General features: G+C 30.4%; 1 protein-coding gene across 1 annotated transcript; it reads left to right on the top strand.

Annotated features, from left to right (window-relative positions):
• The first annotated feature begins 424 nt into the window (after window positions 1-424).
• Window positions 425-17961, top strand: LOC134711651 (uncharacterized). Its single transcript, XM_063572414.1, has 8 exons — window positions 425-504; window positions 11062-11205; window positions 13077-13232; window positions 13563-13928; window positions 14496-14657; window positions 15256-15658; window positions 16612-16763; window positions 17126-17961. The coding sequence occupies exons 1-8, from the start codon at window positions 465-467 to the stop codon at window positions 17485-17487; spliced, it is 1785 nt and encodes a 594-aa protein (XP_063428484.1). The 5' UTR covers window positions 425-464; the 3' UTR covers window positions 17488-17961.
• Window positions 17962-21629: the final 3668 nt, after the last annotated feature.

Raw genomic sequence — 21629 nt, 5'->3', positions numbered from 1 at the left:
TATCTCCAATTTTGTTGACTTAAATCAAAGTCACAATACAATCACATTACAACCTGTTTATCGTTTCTTTTCCTTATGTATACTGCTGTACTTAAATTCCCATTACAGGTATAATTATGTCACCCTCTAAATGTATTCCATATTACGATTGTATTGTTTCTCTGATCTATAAGTAAGAAGTAACATATCAATTACCCTTCTTTTATTTTGGCGGGTATTTGAAATTTTATATATGATAATTATTGACTCAATAAAATTCTAATGATTACTTCATCAAATATTTTTGTTTTTAATATAACGTTTTGTTACCTTGTTTTTTTAGGGAAATACCATGCACGGTAGTGCTTTGAGTAGGAACACAGAACTTCCCAGTCCAATATATCGATAAAAGTCATGTCCCAATCTGACTATATTATTTGGTATATTACTGTGGGCAGTGAGGGTATTGACCATATATTAACCACATGAAAAGAATATTAATGAAGACAATGTTTTTAGTGCTTGGTAAGATAACTGGTAGTATAACACTGTACATTTTTGTTTGTTTTTGACAAAAAAAATATATTATATAATCTTAAAATAAATTTAACACAGCTTCGCTGATACTTTAAACAATCTTTTAATAAAAAAATATATCAAAATAAGATTTGAAAACTGTCTTAAACGTATGGTGACATTTTGTCTCTTGTGGGGAAATGCTAATTGGCAATCATACCACATCTTCTTTTGTTTTAATTAAAGCCTATATTTATGATATACACCCACTCTGGTTGTGAAATATACTGATCTGTTATATTTTACTTGTATGTAGTTTTCCTCATAGAAGTATTCCTATCAAAGATCTAAAGAATGAGTTTACTTGAAAACACTGGATTGTGTGTTTAGAGTAGAGTATTGTACTCTGAGGACTGTGTAATTAAGACCAAGAGCCAAGAGCTCTGAAGAGAATCAAGTTCCCACCTAGTTGGTTTGATAGTTTATAAAAAAAGATTGATTTTTTTCAGTTCTTTAAAGTAAATTTCTTTACTTTGAAAGCAGTTTTAACATTTTTAACTATTTAAGTTATCATATATTCCTTGATTGAAATTGTGTATGCCAGATGATGCATTATGACTGTAGTCATAAGTGATATTTAAATATAAAAAATATAAAAGTAAGGCCAAACAAAGTACAAAGTTTAAAAGCATTAAGGACCCAAAATTCCGAAAGGTTTTACAAAATAAAATAATCTCAAGGAAAAACAATATTTTTAGCATTTCGAAAAAAAGTTTTGTAAACAGTTATTTTAAATAGATATAGGAAGATGTGGAATGAGAGCCAATGAGACAACTTTCCATCCAAGTAACAATTTATAAAAGTAAACCATTAAAGGTCAAGGTACGGCATTCAACACAGAGCCTTGGCTCACACCAAACAGCAAGCTATTAAGGGCCCCAAATATTTCTAGTGTAAAACAATTCAAACAGGAAAACCAACGATCTAATCTATATAAAAATGAGAAACAAGAAACGAGAAACACTTGTGAACTACATAAACAGACGAAAACTACTGTACATCAGATTCCTGTTTACAGAAGATCTGTTTTAAGCTTAAAAGCATTTCAATATCATTCTCTTTGCTTATGTCTTTAAGGGGGGTTTATTTTGAGATATTTGTTTAACTTTTATTTATATATGACACCATGAACTTACAAATTAAGACCATATAAATGTTACACATACAACACTTAATTCTAATTATAATGTTTTGAATACTATTTTCTTGGCAAAGCTTAAGGGGAAATAATTAATTAAATCCCCTCTATAAATTGACATATGTCCAAAAAAAAAAAAGAACCTTTTAAATTCTCATTCATAAAACTATAACATGTAGCATTTCTTATCAAATTAAGAAGATGTAGTATGATTGCTAGTAAAAGATCTATAGGTCACTGTATCTTCTTCAACTATGAGCAAAAATCCATAGGGTATATCCATCTATTAAATGCCCAATCATGATTACATGACAAAATATTAATTAATTAAGTTAAAAAAAATTATATCTGCAAGATCATAGCATTAAGTATTGGATCAAAAACAGACTTTTATATATAAACTTGTCTCTATGAAAAGCATAATGCAGTATAAACATTTCTTTAATTGTATTTACATGTAGAAAGACAAAAATCAAATTCACTTAGCTATCCATCCCAATTTCACTAACTTAGGCTCATCAAGGTTTTGGTTCACTTTACCAATAAAAGCATTATTATAAAATGTATATTTAAGTAAAAATTGATGCAAGCTATACTTAATTGTAGTTTTAACATTGGTAGGCATTATATTCGTGATTATTAATGCCAAAGCGATAGTGAGGGCTAAAACTACCCATGTTAAAACTACAATAAAGTATAGCTTGCATCAATTATTTTGATTCTGAATAGGAACACCAAGGTAATTTCTATGTCCGATAAGTTTAAGTGTAAAAGCGTTTGTGTAGGCTCTTCCATGAACCTTCCTTTTTTGTTAGTAAAGAAGCAAACAGTTGGCATTGTGATTTTTCAGAGGGAGGAGTTTGAACAGCCAGCATGAAGGGTTGTCGTATCTAGGTAAAATATGTCAATTTCCAATTGCAACACATTACAGTCATAATACATAAATGTGTAACATCATGTGCACCATTTAGGAGTTTGAAAGTGTAAAAGTTAAGGAAATAAATTAAGTGCATGATAATTTGATAAAATTCATTATTCTGAAGAATTCATTATACACATGTGCAAACAAATTTTATTGGATTTAGAGCATGGGTTTGTTCACAAAGCGAAAAAAGCCCGTCATAATAGAATATAGGATAAATCTTATAGGAAGCGTATATCGCTATTTGTTGATAAAACAATATGAATGTGGGATATCTTCATTTAAATTATTTTTTAAATTTTATATACATATTAAAATATATGTTGTAGAATTTTTTTCTTTTTATAGCTCCTTACGTATACTAGTACCCATATTAAATAACTTTGTTGTTTGTTTATGCTATTTATCTTTGTTTCACAATGAATCAAATCTGAAACATATTGTCTTAAAAAGATCATCATTTAACGTTTAAACTCAATTATTATTTTACAAAACCTCCTAATAAGGTGTCACTTAGAAGTTCAATGACCTATGAATTTTTAAAGCGCATTTACTTGATTTAGATAGAAAACACAAAAGCAAAATTTTTCAAATAAAGGATTGGGCAAATTTAATGTATCTAGTTTATATATGTCAAATGTTATTTATATAGGTTAATATATGTTAACTGTATAAATGATATATAAATAGCATAGATCTAATATTATCACATAACATATACATGGGACATCCCAATTTAATATGATAAAAACCACATTTCTACAGACTGACCACACAAATGACAATCAAAATGAAGACCATAGTCACACTGTTAATGAAGACTGTATTTAAACTGTTGGGTAAGAAAATACACAAATCTATCAAAACAAAAATTTTAATAATGTTATATAGTGATTCCACATTATCTTTTGAAAACATATCTCGTCAACTTTTTATTTTTTTTAATTGACCCTGGGAAAAGATGAACTCTTTGCAAACTTGAGTGTATAACAAATATATTTTTAAGCACCAAAACATTTATTTAGGGTTTGAATTTTTCTCATTGTTGAAGGCAGCTGGATTACCTCCACTTCAGTTGGGACTCTGGCGAAAGGTTTGATCATTTGCAATTACTTTTATGCATATGTCTTGAAACCGAAAATTATTTTGTATACCCTTATTTCTAGTAATTTAACACTAATAAATAAAAATGAAGTGGTATGATTGCCAAATGAGACAACACTCCACAAGTGACCAAATGATATAAAAATCAACAACTATAGGTCACAGTACAGCCTTCAACAATGAGCAGAACCCATATGATATAATCAGCTATAAAAGGCTCACAAATAACAAATGTAAAACTATTAAATAATACAAAGGCCTAAATTATGTACCAAATCATGAAGAAAAAAAACATATAATTTACAGCAACAACATTAAAAGAGGCGGATTTAGGGGGGGGGAAGTAGTCTGCCTTCCCATTCTGAGAAAAAAAAATTGATTGTTAATATATGGAATCACTGGAGCGTGACGGGAGTGGCCCCCTTTTAGGCAGTCAGTGGGCCCCCACTTATGAAAAATAAAGATCCACCCAATTAACCACTGAATTACAGGCTCTGGATTTTGGACAGAATATATGTCTGTCTGAAACCTTTTCATATGGATGGATAAAGGTAAAAAAGATTTTATTAAATACGTGTACTATTAAAAGCATAGTGATTTAAAAAAAATCATTCTGAAGACCTTCATTTTATCCTCTTTTATACATGTTTTATCTATCTTACTATTGTAATAGTTTTTTTTTTATATATGCATTGGAACACAGGTATCCATGTACAATGTATTCAGATGAATACAAATAAAGATATAAATATAAATGGGACATTCCAATCTAATAATATTTTATGACCACATATATACAGACTGACCACAAAGCTAACAATCAAAATGAAGACTGTTGTTAAACTGTTGGGTAAGGGAAAAAAACTAACATAAAAAACTTGAACAATTTTATATAATGATTTCACATTATCTTTTCAAAACATATCTTATCAATTTTCAAATGCATTATTTCAATTTTAAATTTGACCCAGGGAATTTAAAGTTACTCATAAAATAGACTTTTCCCTTTCCTTATACCAATTGTGTTTTATTTTACAAACTAGTTTTAAACAGCTTGTATTCCACTCTTTAAACTGATCAGCTGGATGAAAACTATTAGCCCGATTTGCTTGCATGAAGTGAAGTGTAATAGGATATATATAATTCAGTTAATAGATTTCTATTTCCATACAAGGGCTAATACAATTAATTAAACACTAACTAAAACATAAATTTGACTTATAACCATCAAGACGCTGCAATTAAAAAAGACAAACAGAAAGTAAAACCCCTTTTAATCTGGTAGTTGTATTTGTGTCATTTGAATTAACTCAGTGCAACACCCTGTTTTGTTTTCATCAGCAACGAAGCAAAACCATTTTTTTCAACACTCATAAGTCCCATTATACCTTTCTTACAGTAGTCTGGTAGAACATCATTTTCCTTTCAAATAACCACTGCACTAGCTCCCTGGAAAATCTGAGTTGTAAGAAATCTCTACTAGCACAGGTAATATAGGGGGGTATATTTTTCTAGTTCAACGGAAGCACAAGGTTCAGAAGATCATGCAGCTCCTTACTTATGCTAAACTCATTAAATCTCTTTGATTCTCCATTGGTTCTCAGTAATGTAACAGTAAAACATGACTTTTGTTCTCCTAAATCTAAAACTGTACCAATCAAGGCCTCAATCAGGAACCCATTTAGCAGAAAGCCCCCTCTCTATCAACTGTCACCTAAAGAAAAATGGTTACATCTTCTAGGTCAATGGAAACAGCAATGCCCCCTATTATATATAAAAATAGAACTTTCTAATTACTGGATACAAAGTGAGAGAAAAATAAAAATGGTAGATTGGAGTATGAGACTGATGTTCACTGTAGGAGCATTTATCAATGTGTCATATAAGTGAAGATAGAACAACAACAAAACAAAAAAGGAACACAAATTAGTGAGTGCATGTGGTTGACCTTCAGCATACAGCAATCAACAAATTAAAAAAAAACTTATTCACAGTTTCAGTTCATGTTTCATTAAAACATGAGAGTATAGGGTATTTGAGTATTTAAACCACAGTTTATAATTGTACAATTACAAATAATTGTGCAATACGAAATTAGGAAGTCATCATACGAAACAGGAAGAGTATACACTTTCGACAAGTGAACTCTTCATATCTAATACATTCGTACTATATCACTAGTTTAATGAATCAATAAATTTCAAGATGTAATAGTACCTAAAATGAGTAAAACTATTGAATCCACAATAATATCTTCAACATATTCCTTCATACTTTGTCCTTTGTATTCTGATTCCCAAAATGATGGGGGGGGGGGATATTCCGTTCAAGCAGAGGACAAACAAAATATATATTCTGATTTCAGATTTACCCATACCTTATAGTGTCAAATTTTGAACAGAATAATTTGATTGATAGCATTGAAAAAATAAATACAATTTTTTTTTTAAATTGCCTAATTAATGCATATCTACTATCTTTGTTATAAATGAATGGAGATGTGGGAACAATTTCAACTGAATGATAGAAAAAATAGCAAAAAAGACAATTAGAAGTAGAAACACCTTCAATAGATAAAAGGACAATAACTTTTTATTATTCCTACACGTACAAAGAACATAAAGATATAATCAAGACATTCAATATTGATGTTTCAGACATGGGACTGGCAGTTTGGGCTGAATTTTTATCCGTATTTAAAAAGATGAAAATTGTGATTATATCTATAGATATTCTTGTTTTGGTTTTGAATTTCAATAACTGATCATCTGAGAACAAGGAAGAAAAATCATTTTCTTTATACCATCTTATTTTTTCCATTCCTCGTTTTATTATTAGTTCAAATCTTCACTGAGGTAAAAACTGAAAATTTTTAGTCATGTTGGACTAAAGAATTGGAATCCCAGCTTTAATATCATAAAAAAGATAAATACAACCTTCTATAGTTAGTGTTAAATAGTATTTGCCATATATCAACCCAATATGATGACCAGTCTAGCATTGCTGGGTAAGAAAAAATTACAGAAATTCACCAAAATTATTAAAATATTGAAAAGCACTCAAAGCCAAACATTTAAAATCTGAAGATGTATAAGTACCGAAACCGTTGAAGAGCTATATGTAAAAAATATCTAAAATAAAGAGCCAAATTCATCTCAAGCCAACTTTGCCTGAGGGAGTTGAAACCTTCGTTTCTTAATTGTTTCAAAATTTATGAACGGACAACTTTAGTAAAGTTTGTTAAATCTTTTGTTAAAACTAACAACTAATCAAATCATATTGTATACCAATTTACCAGACATGTCCCATATGGCTTTTTTTGTGTTTATATTTTATTTCTGTTTTTTGCATGCGCCATAAATACCGTAAATATTGAAGCCAATCTATTTTCTTTTGTTGGAAACTATTATCAAATGCTATGTGACAAATTAGATCCTTGAAATCCAAATCTGTTTGACGGACCTTTTTAGTTCATATACCTTAATAACGTATGACCTACAATAAAATCTTTATAAAGCACACAAAAAATAGCTTTGTTAGTTATAACCCAGCCAATGGTTTGTGTGCCTGCTATGAACTGTGTTAGATGTTGTTGCGACAGGGGAGGGCTGAGATCACAAGAAACTTAATTCATAACCCAGCCAAATTGATATGTGCCTCTCCCAAGTAAGGTACTGAGTCAGAAGTATTTTCTTTTTTTTTTAAAGATTTGGTTGTAAATTTTATGTCTTTTTAAAATTGCTTCTTACACTCAAATATTGTCTGCTCCTTAGTCTATATACTTAGCCTAACTTGTGGTTTATGGTGGATCTACTTTTAAAACAAATATTCCCGTTTAAACAAGAAAGGGAAACAATCTTTTTTGTTTTTTGCAAACAAAAAATACCATATAAATAACCCATCTTGTTAAATCATAATCTTAATTATTGCTGATTTAGTATCATTGATTATAAGGTAAAACATTGTTATTTAAAATTATACAATTAGTTCTCTGCTCCAATTAATGGTTCATCAATAAACTTTAATTATTAACACTGTAGGCGATGGGTGTTTTTTTCTGGACATTATCCAAAGGAATTTCTGCCATAAAAAAAAAAGGAATATCCTAAAAATAAATGAATATAAGCGTCTATATGGTCAGTGAAAAATAGTATTAACCACAAATTAACACAAATGAAGATCACTGTATCAATGCTGGGTAAGGAAATAGTAAATCCTATAAAAAAAAAATGTTTCAATTGATTTAGTTTTAGTTACTAGATTTAAAGTAAAATCACAAAAATACTGAACTCTGATGAAAATTCAATCTTAAAGTCCCTAATCAAATGGCTAAATCAAATGACATGACACATCAAACGAATAGACAACAGCTATCATATTCCTGACTTGGTACAGGCATTCTCAAAAGTAGAAAATGGTGGATAAAACCTGGTTTTATAGCACTAAATCTCTTACTTATAAGACAATCGTATCAAATTCTGTTATATTTACAACGAATCAAACATGTTCCTGATAAATTATTTTGTTTATATTTTATTTCTAATGAAATATAATGCCTAAATCAAACATTGGAACTTAAAATATGTATTAATTTGAAGGACACTTTTCCTTTATCTGTAGAGATATCAATTTAGTATGACACAGCTAATACCACTACTAAGAAAACATTTGTGTTGAAAACCATAGCAGGAAAACTCAAAATTTGCACTTCTTTATAAGAACATATTACTGAAACAAATGGGAAAAGTTGCTTAATAAATGCTGTTGAAGCACATTCACAAATTCATATTTTTACCATGTGTCCAGAATATTTCAAAGACCTGGGTTGAAAACTGGAAACTGATAAAAAAAAAAGTACCAATATTAATTTCTGGTAACGAAATAAGAAACTTAACAAATCTGATAATAGGAAAATAATCAACACCCCCCCCTTTTGCCACCACCCAAAAAAGAAATTATAGCAGGAGGAGCACAACTTCAATTTGTGTAAGATCTCCCTTTGAATTTTTCAGGGAAATAGATTGAAAACTGTAGGAGCACTTGATTAGACAAAATAGGGGGTTGAGTACAAACTTCTCCCTCATGCCACCCACCTGACATTTTTATATTATACCTGGCCAACACAAAAAAGACCTAAGACACACTTGATTAGTGTTGCAATTAAAGGGTATGGGTTATATTTTATTATTAAAAGTTGACATGTAAAGTTAATAATTTATACCATTGTTTTATACATAATATAAGTTTTATATGATATAACAGGACATTCATACTCTTTAATCTTATCTTGTCACCTTAGTGATAATTCTTTTTGAAAATTACCAAAAAAATACAGACTTATTATAATTGCCTTATGTGGTACAATTCAAAATGATCAATAACAGATTGTAATTTTTATTGAAATTACATTTTGTTAATTTCATTCACAAAACACCAGTTTTTAAAATTTCCATATACAGGCTATTTGAAATGTATATTATGTAAAAATATACCCGGGTATCACCAATATAATATCTTATATCAGTATTTTCATAGCTATAATCAATATTCAAATTTATAGTATAACTATTGCAGTCAATTCAAAACAAAGGAAAAACTTTTTCAAGACTTAAAAAAAATGATTCTATAATTAGTTCTCAGCTTCTCAATATCCCAATTTTTAAATTCAAGATTAACCATAATTTTTTGATTAATCTTTAACCCTGTTGAAAATTTCTTGTTTTCAAGAATTATGGATTTTCAAATCTAATTTAAATAAAAGATACCAGGAATGAAATTAACATTATCACCTTCGATCTCTTGAGAACAGTTTATCTAGTAGATCAACACGATCAACACCAAAATGAATATCTATCATCTATTGTTGGGTAAGGAGCTATATAAATCTGACATAAACTTATGGTTCTGATCAATTTACATAACATGTAGTCCAAGTAAAGATGTCCTCAATATTTGTTGAAAACATTATTTTTTATCTTTTTAATTTTTGATAATTAAAATGGTATAAACAATTTTTTATATCTTTCAAATGATCAGAAACTTATTTATGTGAAGGGCATGCTTCCTATATAAGTGAATATTTGATCTAGTACATGTATTGGTATATCAGATTACACTTTTAATTCAATTGAAATTAATATTTCTGTTATACATAAATACATAAAGGGCCTCTGCAGAATTAACTTGACATTTGTTGTTTTATTAGTGACTGACAGAGGCGGATTTAGGGTGGCAGGGGTCTCGTCAAACACCCCCCCCCCCCACCCCTTTTGGGAAAAAGTGTTGGTTATACAGGATATCATTGAAGCATGACTGGATCGGTCCCCCTCTTTGGTCAGTCAGTGGGTCTCCACTTATGAAAATTTATGGATCCGCCACTGAGTGAGAGTCATCATATAAGGTCTTCAGTATTTTACTAAAACATTTGTTTGATATAAATGACATGAGATGTTGGATATTCTAATATTTGACAGCAACTAAATAACACAACAAATGAAAATGAAGGACAATCTTCTTCTTTATAAATTGTTAAAACACTGGACTTTCAGGGTGTCAAACTGTCAGGTAAACTTTTGAAATCCCACACAACTGATGTTGTTTCAAGTTTACTTAGAGGTTGCCACACAAAAGTTAATCAATCATGACTTGTTATAATTGAGGTGATTTAGAATGTTGTTGTTGTGTTGTCTCTTTATGGTTCATAAACTAATGTTCATATTTATTAGTTTATTTAAAATGTTTTTTACCTTGGGATTCACTCAATTTCTTTATTTCTGAGGTTTACTTTATAACTTCAACATGAAACAGACAGAGAAATCTAACCAAAAAAACTTACACCTAACAAATAAGTCCACAGTAAGTAAGTTGATGTTTATTCTTTTTTATTTAATTTTAATTCCGATTTTTTTTCTCCTTTTTTACTCGGAGTTAGCGTTAATCTGAGTGATATGTTCACCACATCTCCTTTAATACATATTCAAATGAGTTGAAAGTCACAGTATATAGTAAAACAATATTAATTAGTAAACTATATATATAACTAAAGAAACCAAACATTAACCTGAGGTAGATCTCAAGAGCAAAAATAAGAATCTAGCACTTCTGATCAATAGAAATGTATCTTATTATCTGTTTGTTGAAGCAAAAAACAATACAAATTAAGATAAAACATTCACAACTTCTTTTAAATCCCTTAAAAGTATAGGAAGCAGACATACAATTAATTTCCGTGTCATTTTGGTCTCTTTTGGAGAGTTGTCTCATTGGCAATCATACCACATCAGAGATAAAAATAAACCAAACTTCCTGCCCTAACATTGTTATTTTATTATATAATTTTCAGTGATAACATTAGTGATTGGGGAAGTTTTAGCAAAGAGATGCCAGTCTTCAATGAAAGAATATGATCCAGAATCACAACTGTGCTGTGATTTTGGAGTAGTACCCAATTTCAATGGACGTGGACAGAAGTTAGATTGCTGCACTGGTAAGTTTTGTGAGGATTTTACTTATTAAACTGATTGGGTCTTGTCTTTATACATGTGTGAGTTTCCTATTACGTAAACAGGAAGATGACAGCACAATTTTTGGAAAAGTTCAAGGTCTCCCATATTATTATTGTGCAATTAGCATGTAAACAAAATATTTATGATTCAGCATTTCTAGAAAAAAATTATACACACTGTGTATCATGTAAAAATCTAATTGACCAAAACTTTCATACAATAAAGGGAACATAGTAAAAATGCCTAATTGGTCAGAATAATATGTTTTGGTACTGGAACCAACTTACTTTGATGATATTTTTGGATTAGACACTTTCATGTTATGGAAATTCATACTCTTGAATCTCATTTTCAGAAGCGATGTCAGCTTTTTAAGAGATAATATCTAATTTAAACAACTTAAAAAACAAGAGTGCACACACTGAAATGTCTCGCCTTCTTTACTTATCCTTGATACTATCTTGATAGACCTAAGTATAAAGCTTTATTACAACTGTCACATAAACTCAACATAAACCAAGAAAATTAAACATTGATCAATGGACCATGAAAATCAGGTCAAGGTCTGATGAACCATGCCAGGCAGACATGTAGAGCTAACAATTCTTCACAATATTACAAATTTACTTGACTTGCTTATAAATAATGAAAAACAGACCAAAACACAAACACTTCAAACCTAGCAATGGACCGTGAAAATGAGGTCAAGGTCAAATGAAACCTGTGTAACCAACATATAGATCATAAAATATTTCCATATACCAAATATAGTTAACCTAATGCATAAAGTATTAGAAAAATAGACCAAAACTAAAAAACTTAACTTTGACATTGAACCATGAAAATGAGGTCAAGGGTCAGATAACACCTGTCAGCTAGACATGCACACCTGACAATCATTCCATTCACAAAATATAGTAGACCTATTGCATATAGTATAAGAAAAACAGACCAAAACATAAAAACTTAACTATAACCACTGAACCATGAAAATGAGGTCAAGGTCAGGTGACACCTGCCAGTTGGACATGTACACCTCATAGTCCTTCCATACAACTAATATATTAGACCTATTGCTTATAGTATCTGAGATATGGACTTGTGCACGAAAACTTAACCTTGTTCACTGATCCATGAAATGAGGTCGAGGTCAAGTGAAAACTGTCTGACAGGCATGAGAACCTTGCAAGGTACGCACATACCAAATATAGTTATCCAATTACTTATAATAAGAGAGAATTTAACATTACAAAAAATCTTAACTTTTTTTTCAAGTAGTCACTGAACCATGAAAATGAGGTCAAGGACATTGGACATGTGAATGACAGAAAGTTCGTAACATGAGGCATCTATATACAAAGTATGAAGCATCCAAGTCTTCTACCTTCTAAAATATAAAGCTTTTAAGAAGTGAGCTAACAGCGCCGCCGTCGCTGTAGCCGCCGCAGCCGCCGCTGCCAGATCGCTATTATATGTCGAGCTTTCTGCAACAAAAGTTGCAGGCTCGACAAAAACCTCTGTGGAGAATATTTTTCAGTTTTGTTACGGTTTTTCTTTTCTTATTGTCACATATATACATTAAAAAAGATAACATGAAATACCAAACAAATTGAGAACGTTCAACAGACCGCACAAACTCCAGATACCTAATAACATATAGACTACTTTACTTCAAAATAACACATGGTATAGATTGCCAGACTTGGTAAAGGCACTCAATATTTGACAATTAATATAACAACCTTAATCGTTGAATAACAACAACAAAACACAAACATTGAATCTACAGACTGAGAAATTAAGACTAAAAAAATAAATAATATAGAATCCATAATTTATTTTCTACCTTTAGATAAGACATATATTGTTGATTCTGAGATATGTTGTGAAAAGGATGTGTTCAAAACGTTTACTGAAGATGGTAAAAATCAAAGCTGTTGTGGAGCTACCTCTTACAAAAAGTCAGAAAAAGTCTGCTGTAACAACACCTTGTATGACAAAATAAACGGTAAAAGGATAACTTATTGTCAATTTAATATGTTTTTATAAAATAATAAAATTATACTAAAGGTTAATCATATTAGGTAATCAAATGTTTAACATTTAATTAGTACAAATGTATTACAAAACAATCACATGGGATGGTTTTTCATGAGGTCTTCAATTTTTTTTTACAGATATTGATGCCCTTGTTAAAAGACTAACCTATTTATTTCTATTAAAGATCAAAGTGATTTAATTTTTTCTCTCTCCTTTTTCTCCATCAAAAGTTTATTTTTTCATTGCGATCTAATTCAAATGAGTGTTTATAGAGTTTTTATTTTATTTCCATATCTAGGAATCAATAGTTGCTGTGGTTCATCACCTATTGACCCAAAAACAACAACTTGCTGCAGGGATAGAAATAGTAATAAGAGGCCGCACATCATAGGAACCTATATGAAATGTTGTGGGATTGAATATTACAACAAAACAACACATTATTGTAGAAAGAATAGAATTGTCTTACCCTTTTCAACATCATTATGTAGCAACCATAAGTATGACATACTGAAACAGAAATGTTGCACTGGTACCTTACATAATGTCAGTGATAGTGATGAGCAGTATAAATGTTGTGGCACAAAGCTGTATAATACAGTTGAAGAAAAATGTTGTGGTGGCAGTTTAACCATACCACATGTTGCTGAGTGCTGTGAAAAAGGTACTTTTGATATTGTTCTATAAATTGTATTTAAGATCTGTATTCCGGAACAGCTTTATAGAAGTATACTGATTCCTGTATGTTGGAAACCGTGGGATAAATGTACCAACACCAATGATTGATTGTTGTGTAACCCCATGCTCAGCTTTCTTGTGGCAGCAAAATTTAAATGGAGGCAGTAAAAATGACAAGAGAGACCCATCAAGCTTTGGCAGGAAACTGGCAATCCAAATAAATAAAGATCAGAGATGAACTCACCTGCCATATGCAGGGTTCAAACTCACAACCTCTGATTGTGGACAAGCTACAAATACTGCAAACTTGACCAATATATATAGTAAAATTAAATCATCTCTTTTTTTAACCGTAACATTTCTTGATAAATATTTTAATCAGAACTTGTTGGAGCATGAGTATGCAGATTGGAAAGCAAAAATATTTCCAATCATCTAACTGACCACTTGTAGGGTTGACCTCTGAGTTTTTTTACTCAACGTTTGAAAATTAAGGGTCTGATTGTACAATTTATGCAATTTATTCTACATGTACAAATCCAATTAATTGTAGGCCATTACTATCCAAGAAGTCAGACGTGTTGTAATGGACTCCCTGTTAACATTACATCATCAACAGAGAAGTGTTGTGGGAATGGATTGTATGACAGCCAATACCAAGAATGTTGTGGCAGTGTAATATACAACACATCCTCTCACCAGTGTTGTCAACCTGGTAAGTTCTGAATAAGCACTTTAAAAATCAGTTTGATACAGAATTTGAAAATTTATAATGTATATGGTAATGGAAAGAGTATATCATCTCTACTGATTAAGACCAGAAGTTTGTGTTCCTACACCTTCTATTGCAAATTAGTTTCCCTCAAATCTGAATTTATACATGACAGACTTTTTGTGATTAATGTATTAAGAAATGGAAGCTCACAAAAAATAATTTATTTTAAACAGATTACTGTAAATTTAGATATTGTTGTGAGGTTTTTAATATTGTGAGAAAAATGCGACAGAGTAGTAAACGCAAATAATAAAACTCGCATTTTTATATGTGTTCAACAGGATTTTTTCTCAAAATCATAAAATTAAAATGACACTTGAGTCTAAAATGACAAAATCACAATAATAAATGCACGCAATAATTTCTGAACTTGCATGCGGGCAGATTACTGTATAGAGATCTTCCCTTATTCTTATGCAGTGCAGTGTGGATAGTATAAAACATCTCTCAGGTTTCTGTACAGTATGAAATAAGGAACGCATAATCTAAATATTAAGCATACAGACGGGCTTTTTTTAAATGTTTTTTTTTTAAACAGGAGGTGACATTATTGTTAAATCCACTGAATACAAATGCTGTGGAAAAATCAGTTACGACAGCCAGGAAGATGTTTGCTGCACAAAAAACAAATTCAGTGGAGAAACATTTAAAATAATTACAAAATCTGTTGAATATCATGACACTTGCTGTGTTCTTTCTGACATCGAAAATAGTCAGTCCTATTCAAGCATTACACATAGATGCCAGCTAGGTAGTATTATTAATAAAACTGCTATGTGTGGTAGCCACCCATATAATAAGACCTCAGACCTATGCTGTGGAGGAGTTTTCGATGAGATGGGATTAGATGAAGGAAGAGATTGCTGTGGAATCAAAAGTTATAACATGACTACAAAAATCTGTTGTGACAACACGATTTACTTAAAAACAAACAAACAAAGGTAAGAAAATAATGCATCTTAATAAGGCTTCTAGTATAGTGGGGATCTAGAGGGAGAGTTCCAAGTGTTAGAACCCCACCTTTTTTTGGATGATAAAGGCATTTTAATGGGGACATATGGTTTGATTTTCAACTTTATCCTGGGTTGGATTTTATAAGTAAGTCATGGAGACTTTGTCAAATATATGAAATTAAAATTCCACAAATATGCAAGTTTTCCTCAAACCACGAAAATTGGTACCCACTAAAATAAATGAATCCACAGTATATAAAGAATAAATGCAAAAGCTATTGTTTCTCAACAGCATATAACTAAGTTAAACATTCATACTCTTGGTCTAATGTAATATGAATTTTTCAGTGTTAGTAAACTAACATTTATTTATATCCAAGAAATTATTTACGTTTTCAAGGGCATTCTAACTTTCAAGTTAAAACTTTTGAAAATAAAAAGATAAAATACTCTTATGAAAAAGTAGAATTTGATGCTTAGACTGTTTATATATATGTTATTTCCATCGTTATCCTTTAAAAAATATACAATAAGCAGCTAACATAAACTTTTATTATATTTTTTTATGAAACAACATATATTTGCCCTGCTCACAGTTTTTAAACTTATCAAATATGAAATGCAATGCACAGACTCCTAGAGGAGGAAACAGGAACAGCCAAACATATTTACGGTAATTTTGTACGCTATGACCTATAAAAAATACTGTATTTGTCCTATAAGAATCGAAATAATTCCTTCATGTCATGCTCTATGCTAATTTTAACACGGGTAGGCATTATATTATACCAAATTTCAAACCTCGCTAATACCTAACCATGTTAAAATGAGTATAGAGCATGACATGAAGGAATTATTTATTAATTTTGGCATGTTTTTTATGGTCAAACAAAATTTAAAATTAGACACTGACTTTTAAATGTTATCCATTATATTAACAGCTGTCATCAAAATAACACAGAGTTTATACATGAGATCCATCATAGACTACCTAGGCATATAGACTACGGAATATGTTCCTACTGTAACTTACACAGCATCAAGGATATCAAACTATTTCTTGAGTCTGCTACTACTCTATGTAAACGATTTGGTAAGTTCAAAACAAATAATAGATTTGATAGAAAATTTACAGAATTATTTTTAAACAATTATAATTTTAATACTGCCTTCAAATACAAAAAAAAAGAGATATCAAGTATTTGTAACAGTTCATAGAACACTTACAACATTTGACATGCTGCAAAGAACCTCAAAACAAGATATATGATGAAACATGTTTTTCTGTATATATTTAAAAAAAATACTAAGTGAAGAACTCCCCATATTCTCATCAATAGCTTATATGTATAAGATACAAAATAGAAATTTCCAAAAATGTAAGATAGACATATTTGCATATTAACTTAAATTGTCTTGATTGTAGAAAATATTTTTATTAATTTTTACTTTCAGTTCTGAAGATAGCTAAATTAACCACATCAATAGCTGGTAACACAACTACCGTGGATGGTTTCATACGTAAAAACTTGCTCTCTCAGGAACCTTTTAAAAAACGAAAGATTCAATTCCAAGTACCTTGCACATGTCAACTGAACACAAGATCAATTATCCTTCTAACAGACATAAATGATTATAGCAAGCTTTTGAGATTAGGTGACAGTAACCTAATTATTCCATGGAGTAAAAGAGCAAGCAATTACCTTCAGAAAAGGGCAACACAGTGTGTAAATAAATTTGCCTTGGACACAGGGGCTGGGTTCAAAATATCTATTGAATATACAAAACCTGAACTGAAAGGAAGAGACAGGTTTTAATGACATCTCAAATTAGGTCAAGGTATTGAATTTTTGTTTCCTATGAAAGTACATTCTTCTTTACACTTGGTTTCAAATAACTCCAAGTATTATATAACAAACAGGTTTACCTGTGCTTATCATGAACATAATTGTGACTTCCTGTGATAAAAATGCCAATATACTTTTCATAGGACTCAAGCAAGATGTTAAAAGGTTGTAGAATTTCTAAGATAGTTGATAGACTGTATGAAAAAGTCTCTGTGAAATCTCAAGGACAAACGAAAATCAGTTCCTAGTCTTATATCATTTTGATTGCTATGACAAATGTTGATATGTCTTCTTGTTTTGTATTATGATAATGTACTGCCATCACCAATATCATGAAGTTTATTACATGACCATCTCATTCATATGTGTGTTCATCTTATTAAGTTATTTGACTATAAAATGGCCTATTTATTAACTGCTCATTTTGCCATGCATTTTTGTAAATATACATGTCTATTTATATATTATTAATTTTTTATTAAAAAAGTGTTGAATTTGTATTTCTTTCATTATTTTCTACATACATTTCTCAATGTTGAAGGCTGTATGGTGACCTATAATTGTGGAGAGTTGTCTCATTGGCAATAATACCACATCATATTTTTATAATATTGATAAAGATCCTTAATTGATGTGGCTAAATTTCTATATTGTTACCTTATGATACCAGAAGGTGAAATATGTAAAATACCGTATAGCGGGTTATTTTCGCGGGGTGTAAATTTTCGCTTATTTTCGCGGATTGAACAAAATCGCCAAAATAAATTCCGCCAATTTAAAAGTGTACATGCAAAGGTAATTATAATTGTCATCATAATTGTCATCATCACATTGTTTTCCTTTCCAAAAGAGCAGAATAAACACTTACAACAGGATTCAATAGAAAAACAAGATGCTTCAGTTGAAATTTGAAATTCCATAGATTTCGTTCTCCCCACCCCCATCATTATTTGCTTATCAAAGGTTCATATTGCTCACAAAGATGCTATATAACCAAGGGTTTCAATCTGAAAAGCTGATATCCCTTTGAAAGTTTTACAGAGGCAATCTTGATTTGGGTGATATGTAATGGAGAACAAGAATATGTTTCATTTTTTATAACCATAATCCAGTCCTATTTTCAATGATTTTAACATCACTGAATGCGACACTTTGACAGGACCGATATAACAACAGCTTCCAGTGTAGCAGGAACTGCTTACCATGTGAACTAAGGATCAAGTTAGTAAATATTTAGTTTCAGTTATAAAGTTTAAAAAAATGACAGTAGGATAGGTATCACCACTAAGTGACAGGGGCCATAAAATAAAACAATAAAAAGCCAGCTTAAAATGAAAGAACATAGCATTCAACTTGTATTTTAATGAATACCTTTCCCATTTCAAAATTGGATGTTAGTTTTCAGAAGTCAATGAAAAACATATAAAAACTTAATGATATAAAAAGCTAAAGACATGCAATAATTAAGAAACATCACCCTTGTTTTCAAACAAATATAAACCTAGTAAATCAACATTAAACAGATGTGGTTGAACTAAATCTTCCAACAACATGGAATTAAATTGAACTTTTTCATTTTTTGAATGATTTTCAATCTTTACATAAGTGCCTATTGTAGCTTTAAAAACAGTTCAGCTTAACCCAGTGTGATATTAAATGAGTTTTATTTCAAGGCAACAAGAACCTTTAATGAAATTTCATATTAAGATTTACGTATTATTTTTCTTCCTTTAAATATTTTAAGTTACACCTATGAAAGTCAACAAATCTCAGATTGCATTTCAATTTCTTAAGCATTTAATCTTTATTTGATCTTATGATAATAAACTATTCATACTATTAAATGACATATCCTACAGAAAGTAAAGAGAATTTACTGATCAATATTTGCAAAGTACTTGCAAAGTACATAATCTTAAAGTATGCTAACACTTTGCAAAAAAAGAATATATAACCATTAAATATTTTCAAACTTGCGGAATAAAATTTTATTGTTATTGTATTGGTTTTAATTATTTTACCTTCATGTTTTAAAAGATTTAAACAGTGGCAGTTTCACAAGTAAATTAATTTCAATTTTTATCTTGCGGTATCCCTCATATTTGGTTAACCACAGGGTACATAAGTTCACATCAGCATGCTTACCACAAAATATAAACCTTTAAAAACTAAGCAGGCTTATCACAAGAATTTCTTTAGCCAATGACTATATGTTAAGGAATAGCATTTTTAACAGTTTCTGAGTACAATGGATGACACATTATTCATACAGTGGTGCTAGTATTATAAGGATATCATGGTAAAAATGCAATGACTTGATGATGACTCATTTTCAACACATATTTGATTGTAAAGGTTATTTTGAGTTATTACTGTCTTTATGATCTTTACAAGAGTGCACATGCTGAATTGTTTAGCCTTTTTTACTAATCATTGATACTATAAAATAGTCCTAAATATAAAGCTTTATTACACCTATCACATAAACTTAGCATTGACCAAGAAAACTAAATAATCCATGCCAGGCAGACATGTACAGCTAACAATTTATCCATACAACAAATATAGTTGACCTATTGCTTATAGTTTAAGAAAAAACAGACAAAAACACAAAAACTTAACACTGAGTAATGATCCGTAAAAATGAGGTCAAGGTCAAATAAAACCTCATGACTGACATATAGATCATAAAATATTTCCATACACCAAATAAAGTTGACCTTGTGCATAAAGTATTAGAAAACAAGAATGTGTCCCCAGTTCATGGATGCCCCATCCGCATTATCAATTTCTATGTTCAGTGGACCTTGAAAATGGGAGAAAATCTCTAATTTGGCATTAAAATTAGAAAGATCATATCATAGGGAACATGTGTACAAAGTTTCAAGTTGACTTTAACCTGAAGCGGGACAAAAGAACAGAAAGGATGAATGGACGAACAGACCTGAACATATAATGCCCATAAATGGGGCATAAAAAAGACAAAAACTCAAAAACTTAACTTTGACCACTGAACCATGAAAATGAGGTCAAGGTCAAATAACAGGTAGACAAATAAACCTTACAATCATTCCATAAACCAAATATAGTAGACCTCTTGCATGCAGTATAATAAAAACAGACCAAACACAAAAACATAACTATAACCACTGAACCATAAAAATGAGATCAAGGTCAGATGACACCTGTCAGTTGGATATGTTCATCTTACAGTCCTTCCATTCACTGAATATACTAGACCTATTGATTATAGTATCTGAGATATGGACTTGACTACCAAAACTTAGCCTTGTTCACTGATCTATGAAATGAGGTCAAGGTCAAGTGAAAACTGAAGGACAGGCATAAGGACCTTGCAAGATACACACATACCATATATAGTTATCCTATTACTTATGATAAGAGAGAATTTAACATTCCAAAAAATGTTAAATTTTTTTTAGGTAGTCACTGTGAACCATGAAAATGAGGACGAGGACATTGGACATGTGTTTAAAGGAAACTTCGTAACATGAGGCACATATATAAAAAGTATGAAGCATCCAGGTCTCCCACCTTCTAAAATATAAAGCTTTTAAAAAGTAAGCTTACACCATCAACTTCCTAGCGGATGCTGTAGAATCTGGTATTGGTAATGATAAACAAAATGATGAAAAGAATGCTATGTTTTAACTGTTAAGAAAAAATGTCAACAGCTACCATAACTGAAATATATGCATTATGTTTTATTCATCATTAAAAATTTCTTCGTGTATGTAATAAGTATAAAAAACGTTAAAAGAACTGAACATGTACTCTATAACTCAAAGCCAACATACATAATGACTTAGCAAAATTCAGATTTACATGTTTTGCCAACTGACACAAAATCTGTGAGTCAGTGAAAGCTTGAAAATTTTGGACAGTGACATCATGACCTTCACTATTTGAACACAGTTTCTGGTTATTTCCATGAGTCAAAGGGTCAGCTCAAAAGTAGAAATTTTCATTTATAAATGCATTACCTCATACAAAAAAAATATGGTATATTCCCAAATTCCAACTTGATGAATCACATTATTCCCTTCCCAAATGTATTTTTCTAGTATGCCTGCCCTACATTCGTGTACTAT

The sequence above is a fragment of the Mytilus trossulus genome, chromosome 3, assembly GCF_036588685.1.
Source record: "Mytilus trossulus isolate FHL-02 chromosome 3, PNRI_Mtr1.1.1.hap1, whole genome shotgun sequence".
In the NCBI taxonomy this organism is placed as follows: domain Eukaryota; kingdom Metazoa; phylum Mollusca; class Bivalvia; order Mytilida; family Mytilidae; genus Mytilus; species Mytilus trossulus.
Note: the sequence above shows the minus strand (reverse complement) of the source record. Positions and strands in the feature narration are given on the sequence as shown.

What these genes read in the sequence shown, in the direction of transcription:
- LOC134711651 (XM_063572414.1), top strand. Translation starts at nt 465, where the DNA reads ATGAAAAGAATATTAATGAAGACAATGTTTTTAGTGCTTG. An exon ending in GAAGTTAGATTGCTGCACTG is followed by an intron (nt 11,206 to 13,076) that starts GTAAGTTTTGTG and finishes TTCTACCTTTAG; the next exon opens with ATAAGACATATATTGTTGAT. An exon ending in TTAAAAACAAACAAACAAAG is followed by an intron (nt 15,659 to 16,611) that starts GTAAGAAAATAA and finishes TTATATTAACAG; the next exon opens with CTGTCATCAAAATAACACAG.